The sequence below is a fragment of the Lepisma saccharinum genome, chromosome 20 (genome assembly GCF_977018435.1).
Source record: "Lepisma saccharinum chromosome 20, izLepSacc3.1, whole genome shotgun sequence".
Lineage (NCBI taxonomy): Eukaryota > Metazoa > Arthropoda > Insecta > Zygentoma > Lepismatidae > Lepisma > Lepisma saccharinum.
The window spans coordinates 49,487,523-49,504,978 of record NC_139248.1 but is presented as its reverse complement, the minus strand read 5'-3'; the positions used below and the strand labels follow the sequence as shown (position 1 = coordinate 49,504,978).

Genomic DNA, 17,456 nt, shown 5'->3' with positions numbered 1-17,456 from the left:
GGCTAATCCCACGGAAAGTGGTCCTACTCTAAATAACAAAATGAATCAATCTAGAAACTATTATTGTTTTTATCTGCATTAAGGTTTAAATGCTTGTGAATGCATATTCTATAATTTGAACATTTAACCAACCAAAATTATTAGCATCTGTAGCCTATATGCTTCACAGACAAATGAAGTCAGACTTTGCTTCATGTTTAAAGCGTCACTTTTAGCACATTTTCTTTAATGCTTTTCATGCATTCAGGCTATGTCATTATACTCAAGTTTTTCATTTATGACACCACAAAGTACTTCATAATTCTATAAAATCCGTTCATTATGATTATTTTAATCCAATCTCATGTATAGAATCTTACATTTTATCTGTGAATGTCACATATGTAACGCTGGAATGCTCCAACTTCTAACTACAGTTACACGTTTTTGACATTTAAGCTAATATTTTATTCGTGGCGTTATTGTAACAAAATAATAAATACAATTTAGGCGAAAAGATAATTCTGAAGGAAGGATTATCGCGCAATCTCTTACAGTAATTGCACATTCACTTGATACAGTTCAGTTTATATTTCTTATAAGAATATTTCATAAAATTATTTTCCACTGCGTGTGTTAATATTCATATCTAAGTTGTAATGTCCCAAGGAATCAACCCTTCAATTGCACCTCCTTCTGAAAATCATTACGAATATCGTTTGAGAGCAGGTTATGAATTCGACATAAAATAAATGTTCTTCTATAAGTCTTGGAATGTATTCTGAGAGCGAACGAATCAGTACCAGTCAGTCATTGGTACCAACAACGAATATCAATGTCACTGGTTATTTACGAGTCTTTGTTAAATGTTTCATGGCATGCGTTTTACGTTTTATGCACGGTTCGTGGAGGTTTCATACACACGTTGATCAATATGAGAACATAATTCATTATGCATAGAACTCTTTATGTTTCGTGCGATATTCACCCAAATAGCCGATAAACGTTCGTGCATTGTGATTCTTGAAACGTAGAATTATTGATAATAGACGTTATTCCTATTTTACTTTCCTTCCCTACAAGTTTCTACTTTACTTTGCTATGCTTATCTTCTGTACAGATGGTATTGAATAATACTAGGAACTAATCTTGAGGGCGAGAAAGGAAGAATATTTGTCAGATTTGCAGAAAATATTGTTTCTTTTGCAGACAAGATGGAAACATTAAATAAAAGTTATTATGATTAGTCTACGTTTGGATAAAAATACAATTTTGTCACGTAACCTTGACCTTTGACCTTGAATATCTCATAACATGTCATCACCAAAAATCGTGAAAAAAATATATTTGGTCCCTAATGCCATACTCTAAAACATATTAAAAAAATCATTCTGGGACTGCAATGGGATCAGAAGATACAAAATAATATGTGTAACTATGTGACTGATAAAAGCCTCATTACATGAACTATGACGAGTCGAATGTCCCTTAACACCCTCTACAAAATGTAAAGGGGTTATCCGTTCGGTTCGACGGTGACAAGGCGATGTAGGCAGACCTCGCGAGTTTGCTCCTGAAGCGGAGGAGGAAATACTGGAGTGTTTTCAAAGAGAGACTTCGACGAGAGTTGTGGCCAAGCAACTTGTCATGAGTTTGTGGAAAGTGTGGTTTTATCCATACCACTAGACACCCGTGCATGCTCTGGAGGGGGTGACCCTGCCAGGAGGATGGATTTTTGTCGTTTTCTAATAAATGCTGATCTCGAAGATCCAGATTACCTCATCAAGACGTAATGAACGGACGAATCAAAGTTCGACCGGAACGGTATAACCAATTTTAATAATGCGCATTATTGGGCGACAAAGGGCGAGAACCCGAAAAAAAGTCAAAGAAAATGCCAGTCAGAGGAGATTCTCATTAATGTATGGATGGGAGTCATCAACAATCATTTGATCGGGCCATTTTTTCTGTCCCAAATCTTAAATGGCATCACTTTCTTGAGGAACGAGATGGGAATGTTGTTGGAGGATGTGTCTCTAGCCACAAGACGTGACATGATTTACCAGCATGATGGCTGTCCAGCTCACTTCTGCCTGGGCGTGCGACAGTGACTGGATGAAAATTACCAAAATAAATGGATTGGCCGAGGCGGCCCGATTCCCTGGCCGGCTCGATCCCCCGATGTCGCCTCGCGACTTCTACATTGGGGGCCACATGAAAGGCTTAGGTCAAAACACCGGTAAACTCGCAAGAGGAGCTCAGGGAGAGGATCTTAACAGTTGCTCAACACATCAAGGACACCATCACACTACGAGTTACGACTAAAAACCTGCGTGCCTGCATTCGTAACGGAGGTGCCCACTTTGAGCAAAACGTGTAATGTTCTATAATTGTCATGTTCATTGATTTCATTCACATGAAAATAAATGTATTATTTCTTGTACACAAATGTGAATGTTAGCAACATTTTTACCTTGTTGGGTAGCTGATGACAGAAGGAAGTAATTTAAGTAATTTGTACGCTTCGTGTCATGCCATTTTTCTAATACGTTGCCAAGTAAACTAGAAGTGCATTTTTTTATCACCACTTGTAAGTTTAGACCCACCCGTTAATTACATGTGATTGTTATTTGGGACAAACTTTTTTTCAACGAACCACTTATCTGTTAGCTATCAGAAAACGCTGAAAAAAGTGCCATAAATGAGCGGTTTTTTCTCAATTCGTATTTCTATGTGGAAAATTGTAATATTAAGAAAATACAATAAAAATGCGATTATCTCGAAAACTACTAATTTTCGGACGGGGTATGATATGGTCAAATTTATTGTAAATTGCCTCTACTTTAACCCCTTTCAGGGAATACATCTAATTACAGGTCACCCTGTATAACGACCAAATATTAATTTTCTAACCAAATTTTCATTTGTTTGCATAATTTTAAAAATTATCTACAGATTATTGTATTCCTGTACTTGTGCTGTTAACAAAAGTCACTTATTGGTATGAAAAGTTATTTACGTATGTATAATTTGCTGCACAGGTGGGTGACTACTCACTGGGAATTCTTTGAATTCCAGGAATTATACGTGAATTATTGGCCCTGGGAATTATGCGTGAATTTTGGTAAAACCTGAAAAAAAAGGTACAAGCGGATGTTTTATTTTATCTTTAACTTTTAATTTATCTTTCAACTGAAACATAGTCAGTGGTGAAACGTTACTTCGCAAGGCGTGAATGCTACAAAAGGACCGAACTGAAGCAAAAGTGAGCAAGGCCACGCGCATCAGAAGTTTGCACTTTGGACTGTGCATGCAGTAGAGGCGATCGGGTGCCAAAACTGGGAAGGGGAGGGGGAGGACAGTTTACTTTGTCTTTGTAGACAAGGCTTAGCATTAAGGGTCCATGGTTCGGAGGGAACTGTCTCCTTTAATCGCCGCCACTGTATGCAGCTAAAAGTGACGTCAGACATTTTGCTATGTTTAGAGGTTTGAAAAACATCATAGATTTGGAGGTGGTTGACAGAAAATATGTTTCAAACACGCCAGTCATTGATTTTTTCGTTACCCCTGAGAGATGTAAAAATCATGTAAAAACTAAAAATATATATATGTATATAAAAACCTAAAAGAAAGTTTAATTTAGGCTCATAAAAAGCAAAATAGGTTATTTTAGGCACTATAAAACTTCGTCAGTTGTTGAGTTTTTTAATGAAACGCTGGCATAACTTGTTATTTCTTATTTACCTGCAAAGGAAAAAATAGATTAAAAACCTAAACTCCAAGGTCTACTTATCACATAGCAGCTTGGTTAGCAATTATAATACATTAAGCGTTTTCAAAATTGAGCATATCCAATAGGTTGTGAAGTTAATGAGTTCTAAAGAGATTATTATACAAAATTTTATTTTTTGTTCCATAAAAGTAGAAGAGTCTAATTTTTGTGTTTCTTTGGGATACAAGGGGGAGGGTACATATTTCGTCCCCCTGCTCGCTATGCAGTCCACACATGCACACGACAGTGCTTTTCCAAAATGCCACGAAAGTCATGCTCAATTCTTGGTACGAATAGATATTCACATTCCGAAGCGAGAAACTGGTGAATCAAAAAATGACCAAAAAAAAAGAAGGGGAACCCCAAAAGTAGCCCAGACTCCACCCGCATACATTCAGGGATATGCGCTTATTGTCCTCGTCCTGGTACCTGAAATGTACACTAGGACGTTATATTGGTTGAATTTCGGTTCCCCCGTCTTACTTTTCCTCTGAATTTCTTTATTATTTCCAAATGAACATTACATGTACATCGTAGTTCGAAGTTCTAGAACAACGATGTTGGTTATACAAACAATACAATTAGACTTTCGACATTTTTCATTGATTATGAAACACACTGGAAGAGGTGTGTGTGTATATATATATATATTCTTTGTTTTCTTGAATCAAGGGATTCAAAAGTCATGGGAGACCGTAAGGTGTGTGCTTCTGTTCTTCTTCGTTTATTAGCTAATTATGAATCCCGTTTAGCATTTCTGTGCATAAAGCGAACTTCAAACAAGAACTCAAACTAGCTAATAATGAAAACAAAACGACAAAATAAAGAGCATTAGGACTCTCAGGTTGTTTGTGAATGAACTGCCACCAGGACAAAACCTAGCAGTAAAAGACGACAAGAAAAGCAGAATAAAATATTGGATCAGACACATTTTTTGTTACATGTGAATTGTTGCTTCTTCATATTAACGGTTACGTTGTTCAGTTTATGAAAATAAATAAAACATATACAGGCACAGTCAAAGGCAAAGTCAGTGAGCGATGTGTTTAATACTTTTTAGCCGACGTCCGTGGCTGAGTGGTTAGCACAGCGCGTTACGACGTCAATGCTCCCGGGTTCGAATTCCGGTCTGGCCGTGGGTGTTCTTTATAAATGTCGCTTCATAAATTCAATCATATCATGACTCATATCATGACTCATCCTCATCTTCGCGAATATCCAAAAGTGGCAGAAAAGCAAACTAAAACTTACCAAATCAATCAATTTATACTTTTTAATAGGTCTATTACTTTTCAAATTTTCCTCGTTAATTTTCATATACCAGGCAGACATAAATACAAAGTGCGATGGTGTAAGTAACCAACTACTCATTGACTACAGTTACAAGGTTAGGTTCGCAATCTTCTTTAAATCGAGTTTTACATACCATGATAATCATAATTCCATTAAAATCTTGCAATAAAATTATCGGTTAATAAATATTTATGAATGTGTCTTTCTCTTCAAGCAACTGTCGAAAATTCCACGACAGGTGGTAACCTCATTACCAAAAGTTGGTCACCGTTGGAACTTCCAGTTTTTCTGAAGCTCCAATTAATTTTTGTAAAAGAAAAAAGAATTTCCCGAAATTTTCTGGCTCACCTTGCGGTCTTCCTTGTTTCTAACTAGCCATTTGCGCTGTCCTTGTGACTTATATATTGTGCGAGAGGTCCTCCGGTGTCTGGCAGCGTTCCCAATGTTGTCATCTCTCGAGAGGAAGAGACATGCAATAATAGCAACGCAGCACCACATGTCTTGTCACAAATATTCACGCTCATGGGACCACAAACAACAGCCCGTTTGGCATTTCTTGTCCAGCACGGTATTTAGCCCATCAAGGAGCTCCGGTGCCAAGAATGCAAGAGCTCTATTGGTGGAGGAATCAGAGGTGTTTGATCAACATGTGTGACGGAAAAGAGCGGTTATGCATAATGTGTTTTTGTGTTTACGTAACTTGTTCCTTTATAAGAATACACACCGATTTGCCTACGCTTTGAAGTGATTTAATTGTTGCATAAGAACGGAAATATTGATGAGAGTTGTGAAATTGCTATTAAAATATAGTACCATTACAAAATATACCTAGGTACTTCCCTTCGTTCCTAAGCTTTTTTCTAATGGAAACTTCCTGCCCCGGACACGATACCTAAATACTCATTGCTAGATCAGAGATTGACAGATAGAGTACAGCATACCATAATGATGTGTATTTGATTGTAATATTCATCTTTCATACTAAAAGCAAATATCAACTGACACAGAAGCATTTCTTCTTATAATTTGAGATTTGAAATCTCAAAATTACCATTTGCTCATTGAAATTAAAGGTGTGCATTAATAGCATCCACAACACTTATTCTAATGCCAAAAGTAATAATTATAGTTATTGAAACTTTTTTACACTTCATTTTTACTTACTGTACATTACTTACGTTTCATATTTTATATTTTGAACTGAAAGTTTAAAATTTCCACTCCCGTGTTGAAGTTTTTCCTAGTTATCACCTAGAGCTAGACGAATAATGGAAACAATTACGTACGAAATACATTTGCAAAATAAGTTATTCAGATACGTGTTAGCTCTCGAATAGGAACGATGCTGGTGAAGAGAGAATCATGACTTGACACAGTCTCCCCTTGTCTTGTGAAAGTTACAAATATTTGTCACGTTCTCGGCCATACATGTCATAGTTATCCATTTTACTTCGGAAGGTGAGCTACACGACAAACACACCTTGTCTGTACATTTACATATGTATGAATAAATTGCATAGCAAATCAATTTTGATACTGGCAAAGTGTTCAAGGTCTTTGCATTTGAGTTTACTAAAGACTCAAACGAGACGAGACTACCGGGGAATAAGTCTCGGTCTCATCTCAGTACTTCTGAGCATTTGGAGCTATCAGACATCACCTGTGAAGTTGAAAGGACATACGAGTTCGGAAAATTGAATATATTTCCAGGAATGGCGTTTTTTCCAGAAACTGCCTGGATAAAAATCTGAAAAACCTTTAAAATATTCTATTATTTGTAGAGTTGGATGTTTTTCTAACAAGGGAAGGGCTGCGAAGTAGCTACCTAATATTGGGTCGGCGAGAGGACATATTCTTCATTATGACGAAAGAATAAAAAACGAGACGGTGGTACATTTCATTGAAGCGCAGATATACAATTTACAAGATCGTCGAACCAGTGTGTCCAAGCTAGTCACCGTGGCGGAGTGGTTAGCACATCGCGCTACGACGCCAGGGGTCTTGGGTTCTAATCCCGGCCTGGGCATTAATGTTTGTGAGTGTCCATTCATCAATTTCATTATATCATCACTCATCCCAATCTTCGCAAATTAGCCAAAAGTGGCACAAAAAGCGAAGTAAAATAAAGCAAATCAATCAATCAATGAATCAGTGTCCAATGCCTGATGCATAGGCAACCTGCGCAGTGCTACTAGAAAGAAAGCAACCAGTATTGATTGATTTGAATTGAATTCACATATAGGCTAATCGGGACTGGACCTACAGTTTAGAGTGAGATCCGAACCACCGTGCAATGTGTTTCCACCGGGTATATCGAACCCGGGATCCCTTACAAGGAGACGACGATACCACTACGCCATCGGGGAGGCCCCACCTGCGACGATGATTACCAATGATGATATAATGAAGCTGATTAAAGGGCCCTCACAAAGAACACCCATGACCAGGCAGGGATTCGAGCTCGGCACCCTGGCGTCGTGTAGCGCTGTGCTAACAACTCCACCACGGACGTCGACGTTAATCGAGCGAGTTCTGCGAGGAAGGGCATGATCAAATGTTTCGGGCAGGGGTATCACTGTGGTGACATTAGCACTTCTGAAAGTGACAATAACATCTCCGCCGAAAGTCCCATACGATCCAATTTCCGAAGACAAAATTAAGAAGAAGGAAAAAGATCTACAAACAGTACGTGCAACAGCAATAGAAGATTACGAAACGCGAAATATATTCCAGATTATGGCGTTTATAGAACATGGAAGTAGAAGAAGTCCTGTATGACACTGTACAGTTAGCCCAATGGTATCCCTCTATGCACACAGACAATATTTCTGTTCCGTGTGGCTTCTATATTCCGATTAGCATTTCGCAGGTCAGATCACAGGCTTCCACGTGAACATCTCTGTGATCTCATATCTGCGCTTGTTCCTAAATCTACCACTGAGCAGATTTTCTCCAGTCCTGAGGAATATGTCCAATGGTTGGCCTAATGTTAGGTTGTCACTTCGCGACCTTACCATGTAAGAGATATTGTAGCTAACGAGGCTCTGGCGACTGAAATTGCATTCAGCATTATAATCTGCGTTATTTATCCTGTATTTACCTTCAGTTATCTTCTTCGGCCTTGTGTTTTGTTGATTGTAGACCTCCGTTTTGTGTACGTGCAGGCTTAGGCCTATATTGTGTGGTATTCAGCTGATTTCAACAGTAATTTTACATCGTGATATGCACGTTAAATATGTATTCTGCTAAGTACATGTTGGCTAAATGTTGACGTAACATCATAGCCGGAGCTACAGGGTGTGCCGGATGTGCCTTGCCCAGACACGCCCTAATGGACCAATGTGTTTAGTTTGTTTATCTCCCTTCCAATAAGTTTTTGTAGAAATTAAAAGTAGAGTTTTAGTTCACACTAGTCGAAATATCGTCAATGCCATAAGAACAGAGTGTGGTAGCCTATGTAACTTTGGGTATAACCACATTACATTCATCTAAGAATACTTTGCTGGGGTTTCGGATGGAAAGATGGAATTTTCGGATATATTTTTATACAGTTCAGTTATTAGGAAGGATGGGACAGTTTTGTTCTTCGCTAATCTCTTAGTTATGTTATCTTTATGCCATTCCTTCTGTTGACTTTTCGCTTTTTAATTTTTTTCTATTGCGTTGTTGGTAAAGGTCTTTTGTAAGAGCTGTTCGTTAGGTTCAAAAACGCCGCTCTAACAAAAGAAATAATGTTATTTGAAGAAAAAAATTGCGACATAGAGGGAAAGTTATTGTTTCCATAAATTACTCAGCGTGATTTTTTTTAAAAAATCATATATTTTGTTAATTTACCTACATACGAGAGTCTTTGAAAATTTTCTTTTCTGCCGTTATAGTTAATTTCCAAGCCATCTGAATGATTTCTTTCTTATTTATACACCCAAATATTAGTTCTATCTACGTCTATGAGTAACGTATGCACTTAGTCACTATACGACATATTTAATTTAAATTATTCACCTAGATTGTCATTGTATTTTCCCTTTAATATGTTATATTGGCCATTGGGGATTGTAACATATCCAAGAAGCAGATCGTGAAAAATAACCGAATTACCCTGTAAATATAATTAAAAAACAGATTTGCGGCTGACGTTACAGCTTCTTGACCTCAGAACCTACACTCTACAGCAGAAAAGAGAGAAAGGGAATGTGCGAAGCGAAGCAGTGCCCGCTCCTGCAAACGGCTGGTAGCTGCAACCGCATTTTACGCTCCATGCACTCACTTCTACGCGTTTATTAGTCGTAGCTTCCGGAGTCCAACTTGCGCAGAGAACTTGTTTCCGTTCGCTTCCTTTAGAGATTCCCGGAACGCGAACTTTGCCGTTCAAGTTTAAGATTTTCAATTTCTTTCACTCATGGTAAAGTACTTGTTTGAACATTTTATCAAACAAAATAACCATAAGCATACATGCAAGTGTAAATTTTATTTGGCGATATCTATTCCTTCTCCAGCCGGCCCCCGTAGTGGAGTGGTTAGCACATCGCGCTACGACGCCAGGGGTCTAGGGTTCGTATCCCGACCTGGGCATGGATGTTTGTGAGTGCCCCTTCATCAATTTCATCATATAATCACTCATCCCCATCTTCGCAAATTAGCCAAAAGTGGCACAAAACGCGAAGTAAAATAAAGCAAATCAATCAATCAATCAATATTCCTTCTCCAATCATAACTGAAGTGACAGTAGTACGTGCGTGTATGTGTATGCGTGTGGTTAGCCAAAAGATCTTCTGCTCGTTTCGTCATCTGGTCTGTCGCATCTGAATCAGAATAGCGATTTTCTTTAAGGTGTGCAGCTGACCGTTGTCTCAGTCTCGTGTGTTGTGAAGTGCTGTGAATAGTGCAACAATGGCTCCGGGTCTTACGGACTGTTGCTTTCAAGAGCCAATAAGGATACCTATAGACCTGAACCATCAGTCGGAATGGATAAAAGTAAGTGTGTTTGCCTTTGGTTAGTTTGGTAATATTTACACTTGGGAATACAGAAAATTGTGTACTATGTAATTTATACCCTACTCCCAATCTCTGTCATATATAGAATCACATTATATGTACTTGAAAATCAGTAATGGTTTCTACCACCAGCTCCATTGTTTTTTGTTGAAATTTAAGAAAAATTAAATTAGTATATATATCCAGAAAAGTATCCATTTAAAGATTTGCATTTTCTGGCACTTCTGTTGAAATGACTCTTCTCCTTTAAGAGTGGAGTTGATATTAACGTATGTACTGTACAGTCACTGGCAATTAAAATGGGACACATAAATCCTGAAATGCTCGCTTCCCTGCAGTGTGTTATGTGTGCTGCCTAACTTTACGACGATAAGTGGATTTTAATAGCAAATTTTCAATGGCAACTTTCACCACGGCCGTCGAGTTAGGCAACACACATAACGCTTTGCAAGGTATTTCAGGATCTAGGTGTCCCATTTATATTGCCGGTGACTGTACATTCATATTAACTCTTGCAGAGTACAATTTTTCTCTATCGCTGGATTATATGTTGAGACTGCAAACAGAGACTACCAGGTGCTCTTAAATCAGTGTACATTGGCGAATTAGATCAGCGGAAGAAACGCGGATACTCATAGATGCAGACTTTAGGGGGCAAGCCACTTTCCGCCTAATTCCCTCCAAATTGCTCAGTTATGCATTGTACGTACAGAGAAACAATTGTTGTTTTCAATCGTCTTCTTCTTCCCTTCCTTTCCATTATGCCTTTAAGCGTCGGGTACCTCGTTCTGTCCATCTCATCCACTCCATCCGTTCTCGACTCATTCTTCTCATTTCGTTCTTAGTTTTTTTTCCATATTTTAGTCCTATCTTTTCTATTCTATCTTTCCATGTATTTCTTGGCCTGCCTCTTCCTACTCTACCCTCAACCCTCATCTCCATCACTTGCTTGGCTTTCCTATCTTCGTTCATTCTATTTATATGTTCATACCACTTCAGCTGGCGTTCCTCTACTACTTCAGTCATTGTCTTCTTTTGTTTTACCTCTTCTCTTATTCATTCATTTCTTATTCTGTCTCTTCGGGTTTTCCCCACTGTTCTTCTGAGAAATTTCATCTCTATTGCTTGAAATTTACTTCAATGTTTATCTTGGAGTGCTAAGCTCTCCGTGCCATAGACCATGATGGGAACTACAATTGAGTTATATAGTTATGTTTCTACTTTCTCTAGTTGTTTCCCTTCGCATATTATATTTAAGGCATCATTTTCCTTGTCCTCTTTAGTCACCCACATGATCTTACTCTTTTCGATATTAATCTTGATGCCATTCCTTTTGAGTTCTTCATACCATTCTTCCCCTCTTTACTGAAGTCTCTCAGGTGTATCATTACGATATCATCGGCATATAATAGTGCTTGGAGATATACTGACCTTAATCTTCACATACCTATTTTCGTTCTATGTGTTCGTGGTTTGCATATTTTAGCAATTTCGTCTAAGAAGACATTAAATAGGATTGGACTAAGGCTGTCTCCTTGTTTTCTGCCTTTCTCAATGTCAAATTCACCTGAGTGTTCGCCGTCTACTCTATTTGTTCCTACCGGATTATTATATGCAGTTTTTATTGCATTCAGTAGTCTTACTGGTACTTTCTTTGCCTCTAATGCTTCCCATACATATTGTCTGGGGACTGAATCAAAAGCAGCTTTTAGGTCTATAAACGCTAGATATGTGTCCTTGTTCTTGGCAAATCTAGTTCCATAATCGTTCTTATAGTATATACATGATCTTGTGTTTGCCTTTTAGGGCGGAAAGCTGCCTGTTCCTCCTCCATGTCTTCCTCCTCCACTTTCCTGAGATGTCCTTTTAGTACCCTTGTGTATAATTTATACGCGACTGATGAGAGGCATATTTGCTCTGTAGTTATTACAGTCATAGCTACTGCCCTTTTTATGTAGTGGTATAATGATATTTTTCCTCCATTCATTTGGTATTTTGTTATCCTTTCATATTCTTTGAAACATCTTGATTAAATTCTTAACTACTTCCATACCTCCATATTATATTAATTATGAATTTATTCCATCTGATCCTGCTGCTTTTCCTTTCTTCATCAGTTCTATTGCTATTTGTAATTCATCTTCCTTTATTTCTCTTTCTATATCTTGGTTATTATTATTTCTGAAATTTTTCTCCATAGTGTTTTCGCCATACCTCCAGCACATATTTTTTTCTGTGATCAATTTATCTCCATCTTTAATAGTTCATATTGTTCTTCCATATTTTCCTCTCAAGTTCTTTACAACTTTCCAAAATTTCCTTGTATTCTTTTCTCTACCTTTCTCTTCAACCTTATTTCCAAATTTTTCCCAGGATGTTATTTTAGCTTCCGTCACTATTTTCTTGACTTCATTTCTTTTTCAATGTATTCCCTTCTATCTTCTTCTGTGTGAGACATAATATATTTTTTCCATGCTTCCTTTTTGATTTTTTACTTTTTGTTTCACTTCTTCATTCCACCAAGATGTTTTCTTTCTTGTTGTATCTACTATTTTCTTTCGGCATACTTCTTCGGCAGCTTTTATGAGTGCCTTTTTAATTATCTTTCATATTTATTCTATTTCGAGATATTCTACCTCTGGTCCTTCTGTCAGTCTGGCTGTTACCTGTTCTTTATATACTCCCTTCCTCTCTTTTTTTCTGTAGCTCATTTATCGTAATTGTTTGGTATTTTTTTCATTCTGGGCTTTGGTGGTCTCGTGAAGCGTGTGCCCACTATTACTAGTCTATGGTTTGTACCCAGTTCAGCACCTCTTATAACTTTAACATCCATTATGTTTCTCCTAATACTACTGGCATATATTATGTAGAGTATTATGCTTTTAGCATTTCTTCCTTTAGCCTGGAAGGTTATTTTTTGTGCCGCCTATGTTTTCAATCTTGCCACCCAAATATTTAAATGAAGTTGACGCCTCTGAGGATACTAATAGATTACTGTGGGTCTCATAAAAATTTGAGCTACGAAGTATCTTGGTGTAATAGGAATTTGTCATTCATGAAAATTATGAGATACCTGTATCATAACTGTTGGTTTCGTTTTTTGAAGTACTTATGTTTATCAGGCATTTTTTAAGATCTTGTAAACACTAGCGTATTTTCAGAGTTGGCTGGAATTGTAAAAGTGGCTATCGCATAGCTGCTTTCAGGCAGGATAAAGTATAAAATATTTTGCAATTGCCGTTTTCAACCTTCGTTTTAGAAGTTGCTCAAAGACAATAATGGTAGTTGGAGCTCGTTTTAACGGGAGTGTGTATTTACCACTTTGGTTATCCCCGAGTTCTTTACTGCTCTCATTTGAATATTTAAATTTTCTCAAAATTTCTGGAAAGGCTGTAGCTCCATCAGCTCCCCCGTGCATATGCCAGTGCTTTTGAACAAGTAATTTTTGCCACTTTACTTAAATTACCCACGGCGAAGGATTTTTCTACTTCAATATAAAAATTATAATTTTTTAACGTCAGCTGCACGAAATTTGGTTACAGTAAGATTGACCGATTTTGCTCCAATGCAATATAAGTCAGTCCTCGAAGATATAAAGCGGTTATAGATGCAACGCGAACAATGTTCAAATTTTTTTCATAACCTGGACATATACAGAACACTCATGTAATGTAAAGGCGGAACGCCACTAATGCTCTAGACTTCAAGAGTGATGGATTTCCCATTTTACCGAGTTCAGATTGTGCCAAGAGAGTTTGCACTATAGATACACTAAAATAACCTTCTGGAAAAGCTCCACAGGAACTAATTGGTACTATTTAGTTAGTCTGGTGTACGCAGCGGTGGTGGTGGTGGGGGGGGGGGGGCAGATGGGCTACAGTCCCCTCCGAAATTTTCAAATGAAATCAGGAAAATACTCGGGAAAACACAATGGTACGTGCAAACTCCTTTAAAATGACCCGGGATAACCAGTTTTGTCTTTGAACAACTATTGAAACGAAAGGTTAGCAATGGTAATTTCAAAATTGATTTATTGTGAATCCCGCCCCCCTAAAAAGCGTATGTAAGATCCACCTTTACAAATCCAGCTCCCTCCGAAAATAAATCCTGCGTTCCTATTGTGAATATTCATGAATCCTGAGAGATATCGGGCGAAGAGACTCGAGTATTTAGAACACTTCCATTTTATTAATTTTAAAGCTTTTTCATCATGGTCATGTACATTTTTCGTAGTTTTACGGCCTGCAAGATATGATTTAATCACACGAGATATAGCGTGAGGAGGAGACATCGTGTTCAAAAGCGGGGAAATGTTTATCCTAGGGAGGGCCATTTTGATCCCGACACGCTCCAGCTTCCGAGCACTACATAAAGTCTGGTTAGTCATGAAGATGCATGAGACCATTCTACTGTACATTCAGAATATTAAGAAATGATGGATTATTCGGACGATCATTAAAGCTAATTGGCAGTCAGTAGCTAAAAAATGTTGACTTTATTATTTCATTGGCATAATTATTTTACTTTTGAATATAGAGAAACAGTTTGACTCTGTAGTTCTCAACATTCCTTATTTTAAGAAAAGTAATATGTGCATGGCCGCCCGCATGGCCAGTGGCCCCCTGAGATATCTGTAAAGAGTTAATGCAATTCGAATGGTGAAGTTGTAGAGCAGGCACGTATCCAGGAATTCCTTTCGGGCGGGGGGGGGGGGGGCTCAACACCATTTTTTAAGGGGTATAATAAGAACCTCACAATTGTATATTTAAGACCAGTGGTGGCAATTGGGTTTCAAAACGGGGGGGGGGGGTGCAAGGAAAGTTTACTTTCTCTTGGTAGACAAGGCTTAACATTAAGAGGTCATAATGTTGAGGGGAAAAAATGGGGAGCAACTATCCCTTAAATCGTCGCCACTGTAAGGCTGTCATTTTAATCAGAACGTGAAATCGGAACATTTTTTACCACTCGACTCCTCTGTTTCCATGCATTAACATTGTGTGCCAGAACCATCTCAGTATGTGTGTTTGTCCATTTCATCTCATCAGACATAAAAACATCTATGGTGTCTTTGAGTGTTTTTACGAAGCTGTTACACATGCACGGGATAGACAATCCACTCGACAACGCGAGATTCAAATTGTGGGCTGCGAAATGGCTGCAGACAGCTCTCGAATATTTCTCTCTGATTCGAGCCTGAACACCACTAAAGTGTCTTGTCCTCCCATGTTTGCAGCTCTTATAAAAGCCGAAACCCACCAAATTGTTCAGATTCAGGCTTTAGCGCTCACAAGTGTTCAAAAATGCCTGTCTTGTCATATGTCGGCACGAAACAAAGGAAGTCTTCTCGAATACAGCTGGATCACGAAACAATTAATGCACAGTTCCGTTCCCAACACATCTAATGTTTCGTCTCCCAGTATGATCAAATGCTTACTCATTTATCTCCAGTGAGGTGCCCAAGGGAGGGTTGGTGAGGTCATAACCCCATTTGACCCAGTATTCTTTTCTCTTTTTTTTTTTAAAAAAAAAAAGACGAACGTCAAAGACAGGAAAAAAATGACAAAATCAGGACTGACCACCAAAAATAGTAGGTATGCGTAACCCCTCTCCATTCCGAAAATCCTGGGCACGCCACTCTTTATCTCGGACACATTTTTTAAAATCAACTCACCAGAAGTTTTATCATTCCGTATTGCAGATTAAAGTAAGATGCGTTCTTCCTGCAGGTTTGGATATGATCCTTTAGGGTGCTGTCGTCTGCCTGCCTTCACACCTAACCTTAACAAGGCCCTAATTTTCCATCATTGTGACTTGGATTTTCAAGTCTTAGGAAGGTTTCAGACCAAAGGGACACGCGATACATGTCGATTGGAATGGGCCAATCAACAGCAACGTTTCACACCGTAGCGACACAAAAGACCGCACAAACCTAATTTCGACTTGTAAAATCCTCAGGCGACACGGTGTGAAATCTCCCTTATTAGGCTACTGTCATTGTCACCTCGAAGTAGTAGCTCTTGTTGACCACAGAGGAAAAAAATTATCCTCAACCGGTGAGAATGCTCCTCAGTTTTCTTCTCTCTCCTATATTTTCTGTGCTTGTTCACTATACAGGCAACACCTTACGATTTGATATACACAGGACATTACTATGTAGACATTTTAACGAAAAATCGGTTGAAGTCAATGATGGATGGCTAGGTGGCTCAGTTGGTAGAGCCCTGATTCGGGTTCTGGTAGAGCCTGCAATTTCCACCTAAAATGTCTGCATATGCAACATCTTCTTGCTCGTTCTTCTCGACATTCATAAAATTTTCGGCTGTCTCTTTATGGTAGTTAAGTGTTTGAATGTGTTTCAAACCCAGTAGGCTTAAACAAAAGTATTTTTTATACCATGAAATTCTCGGAATGCATATACGAAATTTAGTTCTGGCAAAACTAAATCATCACTCAAAACTTTGATTTTCAGTTGATCTATGCAGCTTATTTCTCTTTTAATAAACCATTCAAATATCCGGTACTGCTGAAATATTCACGAGAGAGAGAGATAGAGAGAGAGAGAGATAGAGAGAGAGAGAGAGAGAGAGAGAGAGAGGGAGAGAGAGAGAGAGAGAGGCGCCTTGATCTCTTCGGCCCTCGACCCGAACTAGCACTACACTGAGGCAGACATATGACTTACAATCTGGAAAGAAATACTGTGGGGGGTAAGACACCCCTGGCACCCCTGGCGCTGTGGGTGGGGGTGGGAAGAGGGGTGACATGTAAAAATAATAAAAAACGACCGCTATTAGTGTGGAATCCATAGTTTTCGGGATCCATTAGATGATGTGACTGTCATCTTTTTATAACATTCACAATTAAGTAATATAAAAATCTTTGATAAGAAGAAAGACATTTCATTATCACTGTTACTGTTCTAACTATGTATTATGGGATATAGTGTAATATACCAATTCGTAAGTAGATTTCAGTATTTTCTTTCTTAAAACAAATAATATATTTTTACTAATTGCTAATACAAAAATAACAGCAACAATTATGGCGACCTTCAGCCAGGATTCGTGAATATGTAGTATGGAAGTTATCTTCTGATTACTTTAAATAATGGATCGGAAGCAACATTCTTACAACTTAAGAACGGGAGTTTTCTTAAGATCCGATGTCGTCGATAGTTTCAGGGAAAATGAAACTATTGAAGAAAATGCTGACCCAATGAAGAATATTATTTGTTGCAGTAACATTGAAGCAGATTCCCGTCTTGTGAAGTGCAATAGCTGCAATAAATGGGAACATTTGGAGTGCAGAGGTTTGACTGTAATGCACTGGGTAATATTTAGCTCTTCTAATGAAAGCTATTTTTGTAAATCTTGTAAACCAGATTTCGACCCTTTTTTGTTAAAATCTTATACAAGTACAG

The 17,456-nt window shown here is 38.2% G+C and overlaps 1 protein-coding gene across 6 annotated transcripts in view; it reads left to right on the top strand.

The window, feature by feature from the left end:
- LOC146003266 (long-chain-fatty-acid--CoA ligase 1) overlaps nt 1–17,456 on the top strand; it is a 281,513-nt gene that overhangs the window by 138,105 nt on the left and 125,952 nt on the right. The window contains exon 2 of one of the 6 annotated variants that reach the window (XM_083141460.1): nt 9,875–10,018. The exons of 4 other annotated variants lie outside the window; for them this stretch is intronic. In XM_083141460.1, coding sequence (XP_082997586.1) covers nt 9,935–10,018 — 84 coding nt within the window. In that variant the 5' untranslated portion in view covers nt 9,875–9,934. The remainder of the gene's footprint in view (nt 1–9,874; nt 10,019–17,456) is intronic. One more of the 6 variants, XM_083141461.1, reaches the window with a different exon arrangement.